Here is a 25,765-nt window from a genome sequence, read left to right on the forward strand (position 1 = left end):
TTGCTGCAGCATTAGTAGAAAGTGTGTCACTGGGACACGAGGCTCTCCCTAGGAGTCACATGGTGGATGTTCCTGAGCCGCGTGCTGGTGTCTGCGCAGCTGCAAGGAGAGAGTGAGCTTTGGCAGAGTAACATTTTGCAGGCGAAGGGAGAGGCAGCGGCATAATCGAGCTCCCGGCTGGCGTGAGAGAATCTTTGCACGCGCAGCCAAGCTCCAGTTCTTTCCAGTCTGAGTGCCGGTGCAAACTACAAAGTTTAAAGAAGCAAGTTGCCATCATACCGTTGCAAGCTGAGATTCTTTTGCATTGCAACATAACTTCGGGCAGGGTTGGGAAGAAGAAAGAGGAGGGGAAAGAGAACCCTTTGCTTTCCTCCCTCCTCACCAATCGAATCTCAACTCGCATCGTCGCTTGATATGAATGACAACTATCAGCTGAACAGGATGGCAACTTTGGATGACAACAACAACGCCCCAGGTAAGCCCCCGCTTTTCATCTTTCGGATTCCCGCATCGATTTAATTTTCCTGTACTAAAAAAAAAACCCCGGTGATTTAACGCTCCTCATTCGCACACGTACCCTTTGATACAAAGTCCAGTCTCGGAGCTCAGCCTCCGATATGTTTTGGTTTGTGCACCAGCTAACCGGGATCTGTTTTATCAGCATAAGATGGAAGGATAGGCAGGGGGTCACACATACACGCACACAGAAACAGGGCGGTTATGAATGAAGTTGCTTCTGAAGCTCATTAACTGTACATGGGATAAAAAGAATATTTTCTAACCTCCAGCCCCACAGAATATACTTTGGGAAGTTGGAGGAAAGTCAGGGGGAAAGTCGCTTAAGATCTTTTCTTCTACCGTGTTCTCGTCTCCCGGTCAAAGATCATTTCATTTGCCACACGTGCACTGTGGCTCCCTCTTGGGGATAGGTAGAAAGGGAAGTAAAGTTTAGATATCAGTTTTAAGAGGAGCGGAAAGGACTTGGGTCACTAATAGTCGCAGGGCAACGCCCTTTCTTGTCCTTTGAATGGAGGGGCAGATGGCAAACGAGGGCAGTCCGGAAGACAAGAGCTGTTTTGCTTCTTTTTCAATGAACTTTCTTCTGAGAGAGTCAGGAAATCCGTAACCTCTCTCGATATTCCCACCTGGCCGTTGTATTTATCGCCCTGAGAGATCGCTCCCGGGGATCTTCCCCTCCTTGGCGTTTGAAATCGCGTTGCCCCCTCTGGAATCCCACCCTTTTCTTTGGGATTCCCCCACTGAGGATCTCACGTGTCCTGTGTTCGGACTCAGCCACGTGCAAAGTTTGTTTTCCTCACCGGCCCCGCCCCTGCCACCCATTGGCCTATCCCGCCTCGATTGCATCTTTGGCCACGCCTGTTTTCGAACGTCATCGTTCAGGAAGAAACAGTGCCCCGTCTCCTCCCTCCTGGGCGGGCGTTCGGGGTGGTTTTTGCTAGTGGGTGGAGGAGGAATCGGAACCAATGGAGAGCGAGGGGCAGGGCAAAGCGTGAGGGGCGGAGCTGAGGCGAGAGAAGAGGGCAGGGGGACCATGTGCCGACGGGACACGTTGGGGAGACTCGTCCGACCTGCTAAGCTTATTGTCGCGTCTCCTATTCATTAAACTGGGCTCTAAGGTCTTAGGGGTATGTGAAAATTCTGGTTAACTCATGAGGCCTGTCCTATTGGCAACTGCGTGAGTGGAACCCGCCTGTTTTCCGCATCTTGGGATGTGCCCGAGATAAACTAAAAATTAAGTAATGCGAGTATGCCAACCCTTGAACGACTTTCATTCTGGTGGTTCCTCTTCATTTTATTCTGAGGCTTATTTATCCACCCACCATCACTAACCACATCAGATGGCAGCCCCTAGCTAACCTTGATTAATTGTATAAGAGGCTGACAGGAATTACCTGAACTGTAGACTGGATAGGGAAGTTAAAAACACACACCCTTATGTATTTTGGAAGAAGACACTGATTAGCCGCTGTAAAGCTGTAAAGGAAAATTTATGAACAGCTGCAAATAGCTGAACTTGATGTAAAACTGATGTTGCTAATGTCATCACAGTACAAGAGAAACGGGGTCATTGTGGGGACTTCCTCAGTTATCCATATTGCTGAATTTATTTAGAAATCAAACCTATTGGTTTATATATTAACCTAAAGTGCAATCAGATATGTTAGGGTTTGGTTTTCAGAGGTTCACTAAGACTAACATGTTGGCAATGCTCCAATATTATCTACAGCCACTCCCAAGCCTCCACTTGGGTAAACTAGTGGCATATATTGCAAACAGACATGACACACCTTTCCCTTCTTCAGACCCATTTGGAAGTTTTCCAGCTTGATGTTCTCGTTACTTTCAGTGCTGTCTTGTGCCTTCAAGCATTATTTATTCTCTATGACTCACCCTGGATGGTCTGTTTTAATATTCCTGGGAGGGACAGCTGCACATGTGCATAGCTTCCTCCACTGGGATTCCCTGCTCCACCCTTCATGGTGTGATCTGGCAAATTTTCAAACACTGCTGCTTACCTGTTAAAAAATAGGAAGGAAGGGTGTTGTAAAGGAGAGGGTATAGGAGCAGAGGAGAAAAAGGCCCTGAGCCTACAATTTGGCAGCAGCTCCCTTAGATCCAAATCAGAGACATGATGATGAAGATGTTTGCCAAGAGAATTGGTTGCTTTCCAGGTCTCTGCAGCCCAGCAGTTCTTAATTCAACTAGATGCTGTAATTTAAACTGTTTTCATCCTTGTTTGTCCTTGGTAACTTTCTTGGTCATTGTGCTTAAATTCAGAGATTGACAAAAATTCCAGATTAATACTGGGCTGCATGACATTTGGGACAGTCTAAACTGGGAATAGTGAACTTTTTTGCGGAATGTTTATTGTCTTTAAAGTTACTGAGAATTTCCTTTGGCTGCAGTGCTGTAATCGGTGCTTTTTTTTCTGGTAAGGAATGTCCTTCATAAGTCCCCACCAGCCTCACTTTTTGCAGTCTTCAGATTCCATTTGACACCCTGATTGCCATTTTTATTTTCTGAAGCTGCAGAAGGAAAAAAGAGATCTCTCGTTTTCCCACTTACTCTCATTGAAACCTAATTTCTGTAGAACCAATGGTGAATTAGTGCATAAGTAGGTTGCCTCTGGCTCATTCTATAGGGAGAAAAAGTCCCTTATACTGTAATGCAAGAGGTAGAAATGAATGTAAGGATTTGGGGACATTATCCCATTTCTTTAGCCCCCATCCTGATCTTCCCCGTTGTCTAAAAAGATTACATTCTAGATTAGAAGTTACAATCTCAACAGGATCAGGAAACCAGCTTCCAAGTGTATTGAGGATTATAGGATAGTTACTAGATATCTTTTTTAATCTAATGGGTATCTGGAAGCATAAGGGAATGTCTCTTTGGGGGGTTGTGTGCCTGAAATGGATTGATACTATCCATAACACTAGAACTGGAGGGGGGACAGTTGGTGTTTCAGATTCAGGAAATTTAGTAATTAGGAAGCACAGAAAATAAAAGAAAATAGGTACAATTTCTAAAAGATGCCTGGGCATTTAAAAAAAAAATTTTTTTTTGTAGGAAAGTATTACAGAAGTCTTTTTCCCCTTCTAGAGAAGGATTCTTCACTCTAGTCCCAGTTTTGGGTAGAAGATATTTTGTGGGGGCAGTTGTGGTGAGAAGTATCTCTCTTTATGATAATAAAAAATAGCGTAAGGTTAGAAGACCTTAGCTAGGTGATCTTCTCTATCTTAAGTCTGGTGACATCTTAACCTTTTTTTATAGGATGTGGTGGCTGTATAGAGCAGCTGAGCATGAGTGGCAAGTTCTAGCAGTTCAGTCTTCTCAAATGTGATGCATTTTAGATATTTCGGGACTGCAAACCCAGAAATCTCTGCCAAGACCTCAGTTTGGGAAAGGCTAATTCATGCCACTCTCTTCCCTATTGGCAAAGGAGATTGCTTTTGGATTGCCAGCCATAATTGGTATTGTTTTAGCTTCACCTAAGCAAGCAGTCCCAGCTCTTGGGCTGCACCTAATAACTGAGCTGCCAGAGATAAAGCTTGGCAGTCCCAGTCAAGACTGGCTTGTTGTTAAAGGCCCTTACCTGGGCACTGAATGTGTTTCTCCCACGTGATCTTCTGGCATGTATGATTTTGTTTTTGTTGCTCTAAGATTCCTTGGCAGTAATACTTGCCTCCTGGCAAGTGACCAGGTTCTGAAACCTTGAGTCTTTTTTTTTAATCACCAGGTTCCCAATTTAATGGATCTTTTGGATGTGATGGATTTTTTCAAAGAAATAATTATTTTGGCTTCCACCTGCTTTTCAGTGAAATTTTGGCTGCCTGTTACACTACTATAAGTTGTTTGCTTCATCCTTTTCCTTATCCCACCCCACCTCCATTTGCAGCCTAAGATATAGGTCGAGATCTGAAAGAATTGGATTGCAAAATAAATGCAGTAATTTTGGTGAGATGAGTTCAGAGTTTGCAGCTAGGAAATAAACTTTATAAAGTTTTATCCAGATGTGTTTGGGAAGAAAGGTCTGCCCTACCTCATATACACTGGGCTGCTTTGCTTTCTTACTCCTAGTTTATTTACATGTACTCCATTCCAGTTCAGTTTCTGAAAATGCTTTCTAGAACACTGTGTTCTGCCACATCTTATGTGAGTTGCTTGTCCATATTGTAAACTGATTCACTAATTGCCACTTGTTTTGTATATGATGATTCATACAAATAGTATTGTATGAGAGGCATATAGGAAACAAATCAATATTGTATTTGCAGGTGATGAGAGTTGACATGCCTTTCTTAAATATCATGCTAGCTAGAGATGATTACCCTTGATAATCAAAAATGCTTCTGTATTCCTGAATAAAACAGTTGAACTCAGTTGATTATAACAAGCAAGGAAATATTCTCACAGAAATTTAAAGTCTGGAGGATACCAGGAGGCCATCTAATCTAAATATCTGTCTACTGTAAGAATCTTACTAAAGCATCCATGGTAGGCACATTAGTGCTCTAGACACCTATTTCATCTGGCTGAGATGAAATGTAAAGTATTATCATGGAATTCTTGCCTCACGTATATGACTCAGTAATTCTAGCTGTATAAGAAATAGGGAAGCAATTTAATCCCAAATCAATCCTCTGATGTATGTGGGAGGCTTCATATTATTATCCTTAGCAGCTTGCTAAGTCTTCAGCTATTTGCTCACTAAGCATTTCTTGAACCACATTGCCTCTCTGCTAGTATAATAAATGGAACATTTTCTTTACTACATTTAGAAATGTACAAATCTCTCTTATGTCCTGTTTTTTCAAGATAAAAGATCAGCTTTTGGCAAGGTGTTTCCATCTCTCTTCTCTTTTCCTTTCTCTTCTGCATTTCTAAAATCTGTCTCTTTGGTCATTCTTCACTAATCTGAACTCTCCTAATGTGCAAGAATGGTCCTTCCCAGAATTCCCAGCCTAATTGACTAGAGATATTCTGGTAAATGCAATCCTGGCATTTTCCCCTTAGGTTTGGCTCCAAAAGGTGCTTGTTTTTTTTTTTTTAATATTAATCTGGGATTAGTCCTCACCTAGATGGCACGCTAGAGAGATCTAGTTACCCGACAGAAACAATTAAGAGACTATTCAGGTGTTCTAGGGTAAGAGAGATTTTCATAAATTTCTTTTTTTCTCTTTATGCAGGTGGCGTGATCAGTTACATTGGTTCCAATGGATCTTCCCCAAGCCGCACCAGTCCCATCTCTTTGTGTGGCAGTGACAGTTTGAATGGTAGCTGCCAACTCTTTTCCCATCCAACTTTTCCCAACTACTTCCCACCTTCACCCACCGGATCTCTGGTGCAGGATTCTGGACGCCTCTATGGGAGTAAATTGGCTGGACTTGGTGATGATGCCTCCCCGTCGTCATCATCTTCCTACAGCTCTGGAGGTTCTCCAGTGGGACTCCAAGTGACCTTGGATGATGGGAGGCGTGTATCCCCTATCAAAAGCACCAGCAGCAGCATCACGAGTGAGTGATGAACTGGAAGGCTGCGCTTTGGGGGATGGGATCAGATTGAGGATGTTGAGGTGAGCATGGATTTGAGAGTGAATGTTGAGATGACCCCATCTCGCAGGATAGTTGTGGGCTTACAGTTCCATCAACTACCAACTCTTTTGGCAGACTATGGGATTCAGGTACTTCAATCTATCAGTGTTGCCTTTCTGACAGCATTGATTCCTGCTGCGTTTTTCAAAGCCAGCCATGTGCATCCAATGTTTGAAAGCTCACCAGTGTTGAAGAGGCTGAAGCTGTAGAATTGTCAATCTAGTCTTCAAACAAAGAATCTCATAGCTTTTGTCTCTTTTTCTCCTTCAGAACTCAATGGGATGGTCCTTCTATGTAAAGTTTGTGGTGATGTTGCTTCTGGCTTCCATTATGGTGTCCATGCCTGTGAAGGCTGCAAGGTAAAGTTTTTACCCCAGCTTAAGACTTTCCAATACTTTGAACAAGAATAATATATGTCTCTCTCTCACACAAATGAATCTATGAGAAAATATCTTTTTTAGAAGTCTTTGATGAAATTGAGAGCTGCTTGAGGATATAAGTAGCACTTTTGAGCATATTATGCTCTAGAGATCAGGTCTGTCTTTTGATTGCTCTTAGTGACATCAAAGATTTATAGTGTGATTTGATTACTTACTTGCTCATCTAGTAGAACTGCCTCAGAGTTGACTGGGACTCCTGGTGCACTGATAGTTAATAGTGAAATTCCAAGCTGCATTATTTAGGGATAATGAAAATTGTCAGCATTTCTAGATGGCACAGTGGCAAGAATGCCTTGAATAAGTGACATGCAGCTAAGCAGAGCATAAAATTCTTTTGCAGCCAATTCTGTTTCAGCTGTAAAAAAAATGCTTTAATATGAAGGCAATACAATGCACTATTTTTAGAGGCTCTTGCAATTACTATGGATAAAAGACTTTTGTGTCATACTTTATGTAGGTAAATAGCAAATGTAGTTCTTTTCTCCTCAGATTTGCACTATAGACCAGTGTTTCGGAACCTAAGCAACTTTCAATTTCAGTTTTCAACTCAATCAATATGGAGACTTTTGGGAGTTAAAATCCACCAGTCTTCAAGTTGCCATGGTTGGGATTGCTCTAGACCAGTGTTTCTCAAACTTGGCGACTTTAAGTCCTGTGGACTTCAACTCCCAGAAGCTATGCTGGCTGGGGAATTCTGGGAGTTGAAGTCCACAGGACTTAAAGTCGCCAAGTTTGAGAAACACTGCTCTAGACCAATGTTTCTCAACCTTGACAACTTGAAGATGTCTGGACTTCAAGTCCCAGAATTCCCCAGCCAGCGAATGCTGGCTGGGGAATTCTGGGAGTTGAAGTCCAGACATCTTCAAGTTGCCAAGATTGAGAAACACTGCTCTAGACATTTATAAGCTATTGAGGTTTCTAGCCTTTTTTCTTACTAAGCATGTAAGAGAATTGTTGGGTGAAAAAGAATATGCGTGAGAATGTTTACACCAAAAGCACTTGCAGTTACATTCTACTTCACAATCCCAAGAGAGATGTATTGAAACACGCATCCTAAGAATTAACAATCAGACATAGCTGCTCATTGCCCAGGTTAAATTAAATACTTGTCTCTCACAACTGCAGGGTTTCTTTCGGCGCAGCATTCAGCAGAACATTCAATACAAAAAGTGCCTGAAAAATGAGACCTGCAGCATTGTCCGCATCAACCGGAATCGTTGCCAGCAGTGTCGCTTTAAGAAGTGTCTGAGGGTTGGCATGTCTCGTGATGGTGAGTTCTTGCAGCAGAAAATTAGAGATCTCAGGAAGAACAACAGTCTAGCCTTAGTGTAAACCTTTTGGTGGGCCCCCTGGGTGATCTCAGAAGATCTGCATCAAAGGGTAAATCATACGCACTACACTACAGAGGTTTTGGGTTGTCTTCCATCTGTAATTCTTCTGATCTACACTTTGATGCAGATGTTCTTGGCCCCAGAGAGTCCCTAAAAGGAGAAAATTGCAAGAGATGATGGGGAGAGAGGAGTGTCAATGTTACCGCCTTTGTCCACTGATGATGTACCTCCTTTAGATATTTGGATCAAACTCTTGCATGGTGCACTTGGGCAGCATTGCTGAAGGGTTTGGGGAAGATTATGTGGTGTTGTTTTGGACAGAACAAATATTTCAGTCTTGTGGAATTTCTTTTTTATATTTATACAATTTTTATATGCCACCTAACTCTAAGGAATTAGAGATGTGTGAAATCCCCAGATTTCCACTGAATAGTTTATCCTGCTATTGTTTCCTTTGTCACCAAAAGAAAAAGGCACATAGGTTCTTTCCTGGGTCCATCAATGGAAAGTCTTTGAAGTTGAAGTTTACCCAATTCCTGCTTTGCTTTTTGGAAGAGTTTCTGCTTCTAAGAAAAGTCATGGATTAGAATACCCATGTTGATCCTTGGATTCCACAAATATTTCATGTATTGTCATCTTTTTTCTGTGTTTGTGCAGCCGTACGATTTGGGCGCATCCCCAAGCGTGAGAAGCAAAGGATGTTGGCTGAGATGCAGAGTGCAATGAACAACATGGCTAATAATCAACTGAGTGCACAGTGCCTCCCTGAGAATCTCCCCACAGGACATCCGCAGTCCAGTACCCTCTTGCTGGGCCACCAGTCTCAACTGGCACCTTCTTCCCCACCATCCCGTACAGCCTCCCCACCCCAGTCTCCTTGCTACTCCCAGTTTTCTCAGCAGCTGACACCTCCACGATCCCCAAGCCCTGGAGATGTCACGGAGGATGTCATTGCACAAGTGGCTAAAGCCCACAAAGAAATTTTTGTTTATGCCCATGACAAACTGGCCACAGGGCCCCACCCACCCACAGGGAGTAACAGTTCTCCTAGTTGGGACAACAACTGGTTGATTAATGGCACCAATGGGCTGCATCTTCAGAATGACAACTGGAACACTGGCTCTGCCTCTAGACCTGCTAGCCACCAGAATATCCATGGACATAGGTTTTGCCCCTCTGGGGAAACAGACCTCTCCCTTAGGCAAGGAGAAAACAGAGTCTTGGTAAGTGTTACTTTGCCATGGAAGTTCCCATTTGCCTTTCGAATTCAATTGTTGCTAAATTGTTCTGATGCTGCTGTTGGTTGGGGTTAATGTGGCCAGAAAATCAAGTACTTCCCTGGGATGGGAATGAAATTCAAATCAAGAAAGTTATGTTTATCTTAGCTATTTGGTTAATTATTCATCATGTGATTTGGGTGTATTTTTGTCTCCACTATTTTTATGTTCTGGATGCTTATTATTTATTAAAATTGGATCAGTTGTTCTGGTGCCTTAAGAGAAGTTGCTGCTTATTTACCCTAGGGAAAAGTATTTTCCCGTCTGTTCTTGAAGCTTTCTGTTTCAAGAAAAATCTGAAGAATTTCTTTTTATTTCATAAACGATTGTGGATCCTTCAGCAAACAACTGGAATATTTTTTTAAAAATAAAAAATAATGCCCACCCATTTGGAGTAGCGTTTAGTAATCTTTCAGAGCCCTTTGACCTCTGTTCGAGTGAAGGTCAGAGAATTTGCCCCATTAAAAACCTTGGGTGTGCAATTAGAGGTTGCCATTATTTAGGAGGTATCTGTCCAAAATATTGGCAGGAGATGGATCATGCTTGTTCAATTATATGCGTGCAGTGGAAGAGATGTGCGCATCGAAAATCCTCAGTGTTTTACTGTGGTTGCACTATTGCTACGTGAAAGCTCAGTTTTCATGATTTTTTTTTAAAAAAAGGAAAATGAGCAATAAGGAAATTAAAGTTTGCTAAAATTTTATTTAAGAATGTACATCACAATTAGCAGTAAGAAAGGAAAAGTTTTTTTTCTTAGAATGGAAAAAAAATGTATGCACAAAATTAAAAATAGTGCTTAGAAGCTTTCCTTTTTTGCAGGCTTACCTATTTCCAACCACTTAAATCCATACCCTTATTTGTCCTTACATGACTATTTCCCCTCCCAACAGGCTTGCCCAGTGAATTGTCATCCTCATGGTTATAGTGGCCGCACATTTCAGGAGATTTGGGAGGATTTCTCACTGAGCTTTGTGTCAGCTGTACGAGAAGTTGTGGAATTTGCTAAACACATTCCGGGATTTCAGGAGCTGTCACAACATGACCAAGTCTCACTACTCAAAGCTGGCACATTCGAGGTAGGAAAATTTCCACCTACGCTAAGATCCTCCTTAGTCACAAGCTATTCATATTCTGTACCAGGAAATACTTCTTCCCGAAAACCTACTTGGTATTTGTAAACAGGGCAGAGTAAAGGTTGTTTTTAAATCCCACCACAATTTTCCATCTTTTTTTTTTAACAACTGAGAAAGCATTGGAAAGACATTACATGTTGGCTTCTTTCTCAAATATAAAATAATTAAGAGATTGTTATCAGGACGGTCTGCTTCTGGGAAGCTGTAACCTAGCCTCACCAAGAGCAAAATAAGTGATTTGAAAAACCAGGAAAAGAATTTTGGTTGAAATTCTGACAAATCATTTTTCTTTTGAGATCTTTGAAAGAAAAAAACAGCCGCCTTGTGGTTTGCAGCCTAATTTGAGAGATGATTAAGATCATTTTTTGCAAATTAATAGTGGAGAAAATGGTTAGAGCTAATCCTTATCAACATGTCTGTAGGGAATTGGGATTGGTTGTGTGCCTGGGCAATCTCAGCAGTATCAGAAATTGTCCTTTTGTATCTTCATGTATACTCAAAACGAGTGGCTTTTGTGGCACACCATTACCTTTGCCTTTTCATAAAAACAAAAACGAGTTTCTATGGATGCCATTGGTCCTGGTGTTTCTATGCAAATGTTTTCCAATGCTACTACATATTTATTGACATAGAGTGAAACTTATAACTTCAAAATAAAATTAAGCCGTCAACATAGTTCATACCAATATGTCAGATATGTTTTACTGGGAATGTGGATATTTATATACATAGTAGCGGAGAAAGCTAAAAGTAACTTCATGCTTTAGCTCATGGGATTGTCATCTCTCTCAAGCTTTATGCTATGATAGTTTGCATTAGATTCTTAAATCCATTGGCTTTGGAAGCATTTTGTAAGATTCTTGGCAGGAAACTTGAGTATTGTAAAATGGTGAGTTACATCCCAAAACTTGTATGCATGGAAAACTTAAGCACAACATTGAATTACGACCATTGTGAAGTAAGCTCTTTGTGTGTGTGTGTGTGTGTGTGTGTGTAAGCCTCCATTTTTCTTCTTAGGTATGTAGTCATATTGATGTTTTTTTCATAGCAGTGAAAGACATCAAGTGATTGATATAGCAAGATTCTTCATTTTGAGTTTGACGTTGTTGCCATGGCATGAAAGGCACAAATTGCAATTATAATTCTTCCTAAATTGTAATCATAATATCAGTTTCTTATGTCATTTTGGTGTTTTTTTAAAAAAAATAGAAAAATGCACTTGACCAGTGTTTGTGGGAGCATACTTATATTCTGAAAGTTCTTTTTATCTTTTCTCTCCATCCCCAGGTGCTGATGGTTCGGTTTGCCTCCCTTTTCAATGTCAAGGAGCAGACTGTAACGTTCATGAGCCGCACAAAGTACAACCTTGAAGAGTTGTGGGGGATGGGCATGGATGACTTGTTAACATCCATGTTTGACTTCAGTGAGAAGCTTAGTGCCTTGCAACTATCTGAAGAAGAACTGGGCCTCTTCACAGCAGTGGTGCTGATCTCTGCAGGCAAGTATCCATTGACCTAGATTGGTGGGAATTCCACTTCCAATATACAGACTTTTTTGATACATCCTTTTCCCAGCATAGCTAGTTCTCATTTTGTATGCTGTCCTTGCCAATGGCTTTCATACCTCCAAATTTGTGATTCTTCACTACCAAAATATAACCCCCAGCTCCCTCACACAAAGTCCCTACCTTCCAAATACTAGAAACTTCGTAGGTATAACTGAAATTCTCCATATTCCTCTTCTATCCCAGTTCTCCATTCAACATCCTATTTTAGCAATGTTATGTCCTCGGGGACAAAACCTTCATTTGTTGTGAAGTAGGATGCATGTCGATGGTTCTTTAGAAATAACAACCAACTATGTTTCAAGGATTGTGATTTGCAGATCATCTCGATTTTCTGTTACAATTGGGCATTCTTGTGACCTGGAGGGAGGCTAGACATTTCTGATACTGCAGTCTGGACTCTGGTTTTATGTACTTCCTTTGCAGCATTCCTCTGCAGTACTTACTGTCCATTCCTCCCCAATGTAGATCGCTCAGGCATTGAGAACCCAGCATCGGTGGAGCAGCTGCAGGAAACTCTGATCCGGGCGCTGCGAGCCCTCATCCTCAAGAATCACCCCCAGGAGACATCCCGCTTTACTAAACTGCTCTTGAAATTGCCTGATCTGCGCACCCTCAACATGCACTCCGAAAAGCTTCTCTCCTTCCGCATTGATGCTCAGTAGAAGATAGCGAGGGCAGAAATACTGCGAGTCCAGGCTCCTGACCAATTTTCCCTGCTTTATTGCACTAACCAGACTATTTTGGGCCTGGACCTGGCTATCTATTTATGCGGGCGTAGCAACTGCTACTCCTGCCTGCTCAGAAACGAACAGCACAACCGCCTTTGTAAATATATCCGTGTATATTAGAACTGTGTGAAGAGAATACCCCACTTCCTGGCTGTGGTGCCAACTTCAGGAGAAAAATACAATGAAATCAAACTCTCTGGGTGGTTGTCTTCTTTTGTTCACTTGTTGCTCTCCTAAGTTGAAACTACTGTGGTGATTGGGATCAAGTGTGGCATGATCCTTTGGCTGCTACCAGAAGGAAAGCAAATCTTAAAAGAAAGGCGGATAACTGGAGCCCCATTGGCTTTTTCTAGGGAGGGTGATGTGGTTTGAAGTCCTGTAAAAACTGCTAGCTCACCTGCCTTATTGATTCCTTAAAATGCTCATCTTTTAACTTTTCCTTTGGTGTAGGAGACCTACAAATCCTTTTGTGATAGATGCCACTTAAAGGGCAAAATAATTTTGAAATAATGTCCCTTGTCAGTAGAAATGCAAGGGAAATAACTAAACCACCTTTTTTTGAAATACTCCTGACTAGCAAAAAGAAAAAAAAGGAATAAATGGTCACCCATTCTCAGATTAAATTTAAATAAAATGAGGCAATTAGGTATGCTGGCAAATTGGCCTCTCTTTCCACAGCTTAAATGCTTGGTGAACTTTCTGTATGTAGGAGAGGTTTTACCCATTAAGAGAGGCTTTGATGGGTAAAATGGTTAGAAGAGAACAGATTTCAGCCCAACCTTGTACTCAGTTTTGGCAGTTAAAAGAAAGGATTTTATGCCAGCCACCATTTACCAGAAATGAAACACCAAAAGTCAGTTGGGGCTGTGAGGTTTTTTTTTTTTGTCTTTGTTTAAGGGTAGGTTTGTTTGTTTTTTAATCATATATTTATTACATAAATATATAGTAAAATAGACCAGCAACAATTACCATAAAAATATCTTTCTTTAAAATCCTGACCAAAAACACAAAAAGGGTTATTTTTTTTCCCCTGCCCCAGACTTTTCAGGGTTATTTTTTTTTCAAAATCGCACGTCACAGACAAATTGTGATTGTCGTATTTTTTACATCAGCAGCTTCCTGCTTCCCAGATGCAAAAAAAGGCAAAGGAAAGGAAGAAAAACAGAAACAGAAAAAAGAAAAAGACAGTAAGGGAGAGGGGGGAAAGGGATGAGGCAGAGGGAACACTTTCCCCACCTGGTTTTTCCTTCCCTCTGGACTCTTCCCCCATAACCCAACCCCCTTCAGAAAAACCCCATCTCCCAAATGTACATTCACTAACTCCCTGCTCACAGTTTCTTTCCCTGCTCTGGACTGCGAGGGGGAAAACCACGATGCATAGTATATTGGGGGTTTAAGTATAAAGTTAAGTACAAAGTTGCCTCCTTATTGGAAACTCCTTTTTATTCTTCCATAATCTTTGATGATAATCTGGATTCAAACTTAAAAAAAAAACCCTTTTAGAAAGAAAGACTGGTTGGGGTGATGGTGAAGAAGGGAGTGGGATACCGTTTATAGGATTGCATGAGGTATGTATTGGCAAAGAAATACTGAGAGGAGGTGTGGGAATAATAATAAGTTTCTCTCTCCCCCCCCCCCCCCCCAACATGAATAGGTGTATAATGGGGAAAAAATCTTGCTTCTTACCCACAGTCATTAAGTGCCCCACGTGGATGGAGGAAGGAATTTTGGGCCACTGCCCTAAGAAGCAACACCTTTACTACAGATTGCTTCTCCCGTAGGAGTAGCATGGCGTACAAAAGAGGTGGGAGAGATACTGTGTTCCTTGCACTGAACTCTGGGTAAAATGTGAGCATGGCATGACAGGGAAGAATGACACCTGAGGTGGCGAAGTATCAAAGTATGAAGTGTCGTGGGAGGGATTCACACCCTGAGATTTTCACATCACCTTAAGGATGTTATGACTTAGGCAGCAGCCTATGTATCCTCCTACCCCTGCTGACATAAGATGGGGGACAGTGCCCTCTATAGGTAAACCGGCACAAAGGAGTTAAGTCAGAGGCCTTCTTTCTCCATTAGCAGCTTTCTTGCGTAGAGTGTCTTGCATATATAAATCTCTAGTACAAGGGGGTGGGGGGAAAAGCAAATTCTACCTTTCTGCATTCAAACTCCTTATGCAAAAGCTATTTCAGCTCCCCTTAGGAGGTGGTGTTATGTATGTGCTCGTGGAGAGAAGATAGTGTTTTAAATGAGGACTACAATCAAGATCCTAAAAAACAGACATACAGGTAGTCCTTGACTTATGTCCATTCATTTAGTGACCATTTGAAGTTACGATGGTGTTGATAAAAGTGACTTATGACAGTCGTTGGTCTTATAATCACTGCTGCCAGCATGCCTGCAGTCATATAATCACAATTTTGGTTCTTGGCAACTAGCATGTATTTCTGATTGTTGCAGTACCCCAGGATCATGTAACTGCCACATATGATCTTCCCAGCTGATTTGCAATAAGCAAAGTCAATGGAGGAAGTCGGATTTGCTTAACAGCTGATTCAGATAATGACAGCAGCAAAAAGGTAAATAAAATCAGGTGTGACTTGCTTGATGACTGCATCACTTAGTGACATTTGTGGTCTTAAGTCGAGGACTATCTGTGCCATTTTAAAAGCTTAAGGGGGTGCAAAATGCATTCATTCCTCACAGCTGACAGGGTGATGTTGGCCAGGCTGAAAAGGTTTACTTTGGCTATAGTATCTGTCTTTAACAATTAAGTCAGGGGTGTCCAAACTTGGGAACTTTAAGAGCATGGTTGGCTGGGGAATTCTGGGAGTTGAAGTCCACAAGTCTTAAAGTTCCCAAGTTTGGACATCCCTGAATTAAGTAATCGCTGTGAAAAAGGGGTTCTTGCCTTCTCCTTGTAAGATACAACCAAAGGAAGCTGGTTGTTTCACAACATGATGCTATTACTTGATCATACTCCAAAGGTGTCGATTTAAACTATAAAGTCTGAATTAATCTAGTGTTGTAAATTCTGGCTGAAGAGATAATCTGTGCTAGTTCATTCATAAACTTTTGCTATTTAACAATAATGCTATCTAACAAGCCACTATCAGAAATGTCAACCAGATCATCATCTAAAGTCTCATGGTTTCAAAAGATGAACAATCACTTCCTTAATTTTTCTTAATACCTCAGGCTTGGCTTTCTATCTTAAGAAAAGAAACCAAGAGCCTAGTTTCTCAAATTATTTAAGGGAGTACAGAATTTAGCCAGATCACTTCAGCTTGCTAGGCAAGAACAATGAAGGGTTCATAACTCTATACAGGGCATTAAACTGAAATCACAGAAATGTTTCTAATTGGACAGACCATCTCTCATTCCTTTCAGAGCCTCATAGGGACAACCAAACACATCAACTAAAGTAGTATAATAATTAGCCAAGACAAATAAACTAAAACAAATAGCTGACATTCGTCTTCCCCCTACACTGCTTTCCATTTGAGACTTTGGCAGAAGGCTCTGCATGTAGAACAAACTTGTGCAAAGTGCAGATGGGGTTTACACTTTGTATACATAAGATATTTGTGCACAGTTGAAAGAACTATACTTATTAAATATATATATGCTCGAGATGAAGTCAAGCAGGAGGTTCTGCGCAAGCTCACTGAAATGAATGAGCAGTCCCACTCATTTCAGGTAGGGTCTAAATAGAAGCTGTTCCTTTTCAGTTCAACTATATGTATTATATATACACACATAAATATTTTCAGGCTCCTTCATCCAACGTAATACCATCTGTGACTATTTTTTCAGGACTATAAAGCCGATCTTACATCTTGAAGTTGAGTATGTGTGGGAAATTCATAAATGAGAGTACCAAAATACTATTTTATAGAGGCTGTACTATTTGGTATAAGGCAATGAGGAATTATTATCCTGCCCCCTCCTCCCTGATAACCAGGGGCATCTTTACATGCTTTGTAGATTTCAAACATTAAGATGTTCCAATTACACCTTTTCAAGGCAGAATTAGTTTCCAAGTTGGGTTATATATAAAATATTTACAGAATTACAAATGCTGAACAGACTGTTCACTTGATTGATGTGTGAAAGTGTGTCCTTGCTGGCAACTTACAGAGTATTATTAAGGCTTCTAGAAAAATGAGTGTAGAGAACTGAGCACAAGATGGGGGTAGCACTGAGGCTTGAATCTGCCCTACTTCAACTGCCCTGACAAGATGGGGGAATATGAGACATTGGTGAAGTGAGGCCAAATGACAAACGTGTTTGAGACAGAAACAAACAAGAATGGGGAAAATGAGGTAAGGTTAACAGCAAGAAGGAAAATGTCTGCAAACATACAGAAACATATATACCTACATTTAAGATATTCCTCAACTCTGCCACAAATGCTTGGCAGAACAGTTTGAAACCAGAGAATAGGCAAGGCTCAGTACTTCTAGCTTTCAGGTATATTCAGCCCGGGATTGCAGGAATATAATATTCTTAATATGGGAGAGAACAAACCTGTCTACAAACAGGGAATGCAAAACCGGCATGATAGAAGGAGACACACTGGCATGTGTGTATGAGACAGGGACCTTCTTTTCATAGAGAAGCAAATTTGTACTAGATATGTTTGTACCTCTTAAGAATATTAAAATACATACAGAATTTGTTAGCTTAAAACCACAAGATTGGACACCCATACATCTGAGGTAATTTACACTGCAGATTCACAAGTCCCTCATTTTCATTATTACAAGTAACACATACACATTTAGACACGAGCTAATGCTGATAGTGTGTTAGGGACACATCTGGGGTCACCATAAACCAGAGCATATCTTTCTCATACACCAGGAAGATGTTTATGTAGGAACACCACCAACAGTCAGAATAACATACCCATTGAGATAAAGAATACATGTGACCAGCTCTGGCCTCAGCGGGGTCTCCTGGCAGCACCACAATGCCTAAACTGTTTCACAGCTTCTGCCTTTGCTCAATCTGCAAGAAGTGAAGAACAACCTGCCTTTGGATGGCATTCATTTTTCTTATGCTGTCCGAGTTTAAAATAAAAGTCCGTTAGGGCCCTGGGCTGCCAAAGAGGACGCTGGAACCTACAATATCTACAGTACAAGGAGCAAAGCAAACTCAGCTCAACCCCCTCTCCAAAAAGAAGGGGGAAAGGTATTAGTTCTAATTGAAGGTGGAGTTTGGAATAAGGTAATGATAGGAGGATTATTTGAGATTTGCTTTTTAGGCTTCCGGGTTAAGGGGTAAATTGCAGATTAGTTACCTATGCAAACCTTTTCAGCCTGGCAAGGAGGGTTATAAGTGGCAAGCGAGCCATAGTTTCTGCAGACCTTTGCAGGCAGCAGAAATAAATAGGTAGTCCTTGTTTAGCAATTGCCACAGTTACGACAGTGATGAAAAAAAACTATGCAATCCTTGCATTTATAACCTTTGCAGGTCTGTAAAGCAAAGGAAACTGACATAAGATTGCAAGCACAATCAGTTTCACTTAACAACCACATCATTTAACATTTAAATTGTCAGGGATAAATGAGGATTACCTGTAGTTCATTTCTCCGTTATCAAAAGAAATGGCATTAACCTCCAGAGGTTTATTTTTCTCTTTTAAAGAACTATGTGGCAGGATTTTGGGTAAGTACTTGAAAGGCTGGCTGCTGAGGGAGAGTAGTAAGTCAAGAACTAGCACTAGAGAATAATGTGTGTCTTTCAATGTGAGACTGTCCAGTTGGGACTCCTTGATCTGTGGGGAGGGAAAGCGAGGAAGGAAAAAAGAACAAAGAGGCAGACCCGAGGCAAGAAAGCCAAATACACTGGAACAGTTTTTGGCAGGCATGCTGGGGAAGAAGATCTTAAAAACTGTTATTCTAGGTCAAAATCAGCTTTTTATTTTTTATGTATTGCTTATTCTTACTCTAATTGAAAATAAGAAGAAATATGAGACCTTCCAAACACTGTAAATAGTTTTGCAGAATGCTCGGTTTCAGGAATCTTATTTTTCTACTTCTCTCTTTGGAAGCAAACAGCCCCGCACTTGGACGCCATGAGAATTTAGACAATTGGAATACAATGGTATAAAATTAAGGCTGAAGATAAGTTTATCAATTAAAAGGTGATCTGAAAAGGGATTTATTTGGGTTCTTGTCTACAATACTTTGGCTTCAACTCAATTAAATGGAAGTTATGGAAGCTGAACTTTAGAATCCATTCAGATGTTTGAGCCAATTAATATTTTCATTCTGATTTTCTATGGAGAACATTTAGCAAACTGGCTAGATCTGATTGCAGAAAAAAGCAACAACTTTTGAAAAAATCCTCAGAAAAAGGCATTATTCATGCTTATTTGTGCAGGATTTCTTGTCCTAAATAACTGGGCAGAGCACCCTGAAATACTCTAGAAATTTTCAAAATGCCATGTAAGAAGCACAATGGCCACAAATACACTGCTTCCAAAGGAAGATCAAAAATATTTTGTATAGTGGCCACGTTTGTTGTAGGTGCCAGCTTGGGACAAACATTCCATCTTATGTGAGCAAAAAGAAGTAATTTTTTAAGAAGAGAATTTCAAATGGCTGGATTTTTTTCAACCTGCCCTTATGCTGCTTTTTAGATCTTTTTTTCAGCTGATCAGTCCAATTCTTTTATATTTACATTCATTTATAACCTAACTGAATTGATATTATTTCAAACTCCTTTTAAAAGTGAATTGACTGTATTTAATGCATGTAATGTACATCTAAAGACCTCAATTCTCCCTCAGGCAACACTCAACTCTTTCAAATGCTACATTCATCACTGACCCAAGCAGGGTTTCACACATTCGGTCATCCTAAGATCTACTGAATTTGTCAAATGATTCAGTAAAAACATTGTTTATGTGATCACGTTCAACTCAATAGCAGCTCATTCATAACAGAAAATCATCAGCATGGAAGGCATATGCTAACAAACATGCTTGAGGCTTAGAAATTACATACCTTGCAAAGCATCTCAATTTCTGAAATGGACAAGAATGGGTTGGGAATATTAACCAGCTTTGTGTAGTGCAGATACATTAGTGAAAGCTGTACCGCTCCCTGAATGAAATATGAATAAGGATAGAAAATTAGTTAGCCAGTAACCACCTTTTGACACGTTTCTGTGATATCTGGGATGCATTATAATTTTTTTAGTTTGGAATGAATAAATAGATGGGGGGGGGGGGTAAAGAGTATAAAAAGATAAAAGAGTAGCTTGAGTTGAGTTCAATTCCTGATTACATGGATAATTCTGAATTTCTTTTTTCTTGTCAAAGGTTATTCAATATTCCAGTTAGGGAATACATATCTCAGAGATCTGATTTCAAGCCAAGTCCCTGAGATGCATAGAAATTTAAGGAGATTTCTTGTTTCCTTTATTTACAACAGTTGTATGCCACCAGCCCAATCATGGGCAGCGGGTGGGTGTGGGGCTGAAATACTATTGCAGTAATAACAGATTGATTTTTAAAATACAATTGGAAAATGGTTAAGTAGGAATAAGCTCCTGCCTGAAAACCTAGTACAGCACATTGCTGTTTTAACAAGACTGTTTAACAAGACTACGTAAAGTCGAAGGACAGTGCAGGAATTACAAACTGCTGGGAGTCACAAACCGATATCTAATGTTCTATTTTATTTATTCAGTGAGTTTCAATTTCAGGTTTCAGGTTTTGTTGTAACTTTTTTTTGGTTCCCATACTCACATCTGCAGAAATTCCTAAAAGATTTCCACTGGAAGAGCCATGGAAAGAAAGCATTGGAAAAAAGCTAAGGAAAATTATGGCCTTATAGGGAAGCATCCATATTAATTCTGAATAAGAATGGGTCTTGCATAGTGGGAAAGCAGCAGATTAAGGCTGGGTTCACACATTATGTGTTTGAACCATGATTTAATGAAAAAAAAATAGCTGAGTTTATAAAACATGCTAAACCATGAACTATGGCTTAAAAAGAGGGCCAAGTTTCATACAACATGCTAAGCTAAAATCAAGGAAAATCACATTGTACTGTGTCTTAACATAACGTATGAAGCCAGCCTAATAATAATGCAGTAGGCTGAGTGTAATGATTGTATGAAAAAAGTCTATCAAGAAAAGTGGAAAGCTGCTTTGGATGGTTAAACTAACACTGGGCACTATTTAAAAACTTAATAAATTGTGATGATCTTACCACAGGAGAGAGGTCTGGGCTCCTGAAGCAAAATAAGGACAACACAGAGGAGCCTATAGATCACAGCCAATTCCTCCTGTTTTAATCAAATACTGTGCTTCCCTTACCGAATACTCCTTCAAGATAGTTGTTTCCATGGTCTAACATTACCCAATTGCACCACCAAAAGTAGATATAGCAGTCAAAATCCCCAACCTGGAACTAAGCAAAGGCTGTTCTTGTGAAGAAGTGCTATATAAACCTCTGTGGATAAGTGCTATATAAACTTCTGAGGCGGAGCACTTGCAGTGGGACCAGAGAGGATCCATGTTCAGTTTGTAACAGCCCCAATTACCAGAATCTGATGTTCGCTCTCTACAAGAGGAAGCAGAAAATGATGTTTCCATGAAAAATGCAGCCCTACCTTTTGTGGAGGATTCTGAATTGCTAGAAACCCAAACAGTCAGATCGCTTCACTTCACTGTTCTCCGGCCTCACATTCTGCTTGACTCTAAGATGCCATCGCTGGGGGAAACGGCCTGAAGCATTGGGGACTGCTGCCCGCCCAAGGAGAGAATACTGAGCTACAGAAGACACCGGTCTGCTTCCATTTAAGGCAGAAATGTATGTCCATAAAGTGAGTCTTTGATTCAAGTCCAAAGAGTGTATTTTCCGTCAAACCTTTAAAATATAGGAGCAGGGCCTAGCAGAAGAATTTTAATGGCCATGTTGAAGCAAATCCAGTGATTTTGATAGGATTTCCTTCTGGTTAGGAGTTGAGCCTAATTAACCTCTGTCTCTCACAGACACAGGAACAAACACAATACATATGCTCTCTCATACACACAAGCACACATACCTCATTTTATTGCACAGGGAAGATTAATGTAAGAAGGGAACTGTTTACCAAAGACTTGCAAGCCTGTTTCATGGGACCAATACAGATTTTAGAAGGGATGGGTAATATTAGAAAAGGGCAGAACAATGAGGGTTGGAGCAAGAAAGGGCAGTGCTAAGTGGTCTGAATAAACTAGCTACTTCTGAGAAAAGCTGGATTAAGTGTGAAGGAACTTACATTTCTAATAAGCCATGTGCATATTGTGTAGGTGTACAGGGAATAGTATGTTATAAGTAAAATAAGAAAACACCAGTCTTTGAAATTAGCCAACCAGGCTATAAAGTTCCTCATCTTTGGATGCTTTTCAAATTGTTATTGCATGGATATGAGGCTTTGGGGATATTTTCAGGCAAGTTTCTTCAGCTTCTCGGCTGAACAAAATAAGTTTTCTCCATCAAAGAAATCCAAGATTAGCTCATATCTTCAAGGCAAAACTTCTGCATCTTCTCAAGATACATTATTTCAATGGACCCAGTTTTATTCCTTGGGGAAATAGCTGGTGGAACAACAACTGGGCATGGTGTTTCCTGTGCACTTTAAACACAAACATCTAACTCCCAAATCAAGAAAAGCTGAATGCTGCTCTAAGAAAAATGGAATAATTAAGAAAAAAGCACAAATGTGGGCTTATTTTGCATAATGTATTCTGTTTCTGCACCAGAGGTATGTATCCTACACACCACTGGACATCCCAGTTAAGGTCTGTTCTGAGGATTCATTGGGCTTCATAGGCTGTCTTCACTACCATACAAGTTAGAAACTTGCTTTTTTTTTTAAGAAAAAAAACATGAGACTGTTAAGATCCGTATTCAACATCACATTTGACGACTGGGGAACAGGCATTGCCTTGAATATTATCCAGTATGACTGCTGGCATTTATGACCCCAGACTCCCTTCAATTCAAGCCCAGCAATTACTTCCCCGTTTAACCCCATGTCATTTAAAGATGATAAAAATAAAGCAAAAATCAAACAAACAAACAAAAAAGCATTATGTTTTTTCCAACCCAAATTTTTGTTTGTGTGATTTTTCCTTTTTGTGAACAGACCCGTACAAAGATTTTTCTTAATTAAAAAAAATTATATATATATATATATATATATATATATATATATGTATGTATGTATGTATGTATGTATGTATGTGTGTGTATGTATGTATATATATATACACATACATACATACACACACACACATATATATATACATACATATACACACACACATATATATACATATACATACATACATACATACATACATACATACATATACACACACACACACACATATATATTTCTGTATATTAGCTTAAATTGGAGCTGAGTTCTCCATGCGCCGGCCTCTGAACCTTCAGATGGTACATCCAACATGCACCCAACCCATCACGTAACATTTCCCACGGCGTCTTGAATGAGGTAAGAGGTAAAGGGGTTTTTTTTCCCAACGGAAACCATGTGACACAGAGAAAGAGCAAGGGAGGGGGGGAATAAAAATATACCCCTCTCCCGAATAACATTATATTACAGTTGCAGAAAAAGAAAAAGTCTAGCTATTAATTTGACGAGAAATGGATCTATCACAGATAAAGCAGCTTAGGAGAGATAAAAGAAATCTGATCTATGAACAGTGTTAAGTGCCAAAATACTTGCATTAAGGTGATCAGAGTCTGGCTTGCATTAAAGGTGAAAAAGATAGGAAGAAAGCGGGAAGCTGGTGGTTGTCATCTTGTTTTTTGTTTTCCTTTAGAAATACCTCCTCCAAGGGCAAATCTTTAGAGCGGGAATTCGTAACTGGATGTTCCATGTCAAATATGGGCCTAGGTACCAATTGCTCCACCTTCCCCAAGCATCAGCCAAGAGGCAAAAATCCAGGATTAAAGGCAGGGCGGGTGGGTATTGAAATGGGGTTGTTAGGCCTGGTTGATCACAATTTACCCTATTCCGCTTTTCCAAGTGTTGTTCCCATAAAGCTAACTGCTGGCCAGAACTTCAGAGGTTCTATTTTCCAACAACCAGTCACAACCACATAAGCACAACACTAAATAATGAGGAAGGGGGAGAGGGGGGGAAGCTGAAATCAAATGGAAACAATATCTGATTTGAAAAACTTGAGGTGTTTTTCTCTTGCCAGCTTGGCCAATTCAGTTTTACAAATGTGGGTAAGCCTGCCTCCAAGTTCCCAAAACTGGATCACCTCTGATACAGTTCATGCAACCTGAGGCTCGGGGCATTGCTCTGCCCATGACACTTCAAGTGAGGCAGGATGGACCTCCTTTTGTGCAAGGAAGTGCATTTGAATATTATTCCATTGATCTAGCACCCCTCCGAAAGGGAAAAATGAAACCTAATCAGGCCAGCATAACCTTTCCAAAAGGCCTTGTAAGAGGAACCTTTGCCTTTTCTTCCCATGTGCACAGATACAACTGAGAGTACAAAAGGGCCAGTAATTTAGAATTGCAGGGGACATGGAATGCTGTGCAGGAGAAAGAGAAGTTATTATACAGAGCCCACAACCTCTTAATACAGAAATGCTGTACAATCCTGGGTTGGAAAGGGTGTGCCATGTCCCCATGAATTTCACTGTCTTCGTGTTTTCTGTATTGCTAAGTGCCATCCCCACCCCCCACCCCGCCAAAATAAGAAATAATTGAAACCTAACTTTGATTCTCTTGGAGCATTGAAGGGTTAGGATTTCTCCTCGTTTCTTCCCCAGAGAGAAGGGCATTGAAGGGAGGGTGCAGCAGGGCAGCGAGAATACTAGTGCAGAAAGAAGTGTACCGCCACGTGGCGTGGGAAAGCGTGTGCAAAGAATTAGCAAGGGCCGTTTCAAAGCCCAGTGGGAACATTGCATGCAGCCTTTCAGCTGGGAGGGGGCAGCAGGTGTGGGTGGGAAACTGTTAAATCCACCCACCTTGCTGAACATGGAGGTAGATTGGCTGAAGCTTTGGGGTGGGGGGTGGGTGGGAAGAGGACATTGGGGCAAGGAGGAAGGCTGATGAATATACCTCTCAACACTGGAACACAAAGCAGGCACCTCTTAAGAGGCAAGCCCTGCAGTGCCTTCAAAGGAATATAAAATAGATCTTTTTTTATTTTTATAATTCAGTCACCTGTTTCCCCATTAAGGGAGGAGCTGAGGGGAAGGATTTTTATCTCACTCAAAGTGCATTTGTCCTTCACATGTGGACCTTCAGCCTCAATTTAGGTTTATTCTCTTTTTTTGCCAAAATATCTGTGACCCTCCTCCTCCCACCTGCCCCTAATTATTTAATAGGATTTCTCTTTTCCTCTCTCTCTCTCTCTCTCTCTCTCTCTCTCAGTTCCATTTCTTTCTTTTACAAAAAAAAAGTGCATTTTCGATTTTAGCCTCCCAGGGAGGATAACTAAATGCTAAAGTTCTCAAAGAAAAAAACAACCAAACACACTCTGACGTTTCCTGGGACTGTTATGTGCAAAAGAATATATATATATATATTTATATGTATATATATTTATATATATTGGTAATCGAGTCCATTTAAACAAGAGAGGTTTGATCAGGGCTCAAGAGGTGCTGATTGCTTCCAGTGTTGTGGAGGGGCAGAAAACTTTTCTTTAAAGAAGGGGAGAAAGGCAAAGCATTTTGGAGGGAGGGGGGGGGAGAGAATATATGGATTGTTTTTCTCTTTTTTATGTTAAAGTTTAAGACAGACATTTCACCCTGGAAAGATGACTTTGGACAACAGGGGACATAACAAGGAGGCAGGTGGGAATTGTATTGTCCACTTTTTTTTTAAAAAAAAAAATCTGCCTAGACAAAGAATGTGTTGGTTACTGCACATGTCTACCTCATAACCCAGGTTTTGTATAGCTTTTGACTTTTTTCATGGCCCACCCCCTACCAAGGATGCCCTTGCTTCCCCTATCCAGGGGATTCATTGATGCTGACGTGCAATATTTAGAAAAACAAAATGGAAAAAAAAAAGAAAACAACAAAACAGAACAAAACAATGAAAATCTGTTGTGTCCGAGGTGATGAGGTGAGGGCCCTGTGACCCAAGTCCAGACATCGCCTCAGCCCCAAATTGC

At 40.6% G+C, this 25,765-nt stretch overlaps 1 protein-coding gene across 2 annotated transcripts; it reads left to right on the forward strand.

Annotated features, from left to right (window-relative positions):
• On the forward strand, positions 1 to 25,676 carry NR1D1 (nuclear receptor subfamily 1 group D member 1). Of its 2 annotated transcripts, XM_081931849.1 has the most exons (9): positions 3 to 475; positions 5,709 to 6,035; positions 6,384 to 6,472; positions 7,679 to 7,823; positions 8,542 to 9,107; positions 10,052 to 10,237; positions 11,582 to 11,792; positions 12,327 to 15,363; positions 15,474 to 25,676. In XM_081931849.1, exons 1-8 carry the CDS (start codon positions 415 to 417, stop codon positions 12,521 to 12,523), a joined length of 1,782 nt encoding a protein of 593 aa, XP_081787975.1. In that variant the 5' UTR covers positions 3 to 414; the 3' UTR covers positions 12,524 to 15,363; positions 15,474 to 25,676. The 2 variants fall into 2 exon arrangements, with proteins under 2 accessions (XP_081787976.1, XP_081787975.1); XM_081931850.1 differs by lacking the exon at positions 10,052 to 10,237 and having other exon boundaries at positions 1 to 475.
• Positions 25,677 to 25,765: the final 89 nt, after the last annotated feature.

Source organism: Natrix helvetica (assembly GCF_964273705.1).
Source record: "Natrix helvetica genome assembly, chromosome: Z".
NCBI classification, from domain to species: domain Eukaryota; kingdom Metazoa; phylum Chordata; class Lepidosauria; order Squamata; family Natricidae; genus Natrix; species Natrix helvetica.

What these genes read in the sequence shown, in the direction of transcription:
- NR1D1 (XM_081931849.1), top strand. Translation starts at nt 415, where the DNA reads ATGAATGACAACTATCAGCTGAACAGGATGGCAACTTTGGATGACAAC. An exon ending in AAGGAGAAAACAGAGTCTTG is followed by an intron (nt 9,108 to 10,051) that starts GTAAGTGTTACT and finishes CCCTCCCAACAG; the next exon opens with GCTTGCCCAGTGAATTGTCA. An exon ending in AGTGGTGCTGATCTCTGCAG is followed by an intron (nt 11,793 to 12,326) that starts GCAAGTATCCAT and finishes TCCCCAATGTAG; the next exon opens with ATCGCTCAGGCATTGAGAAC.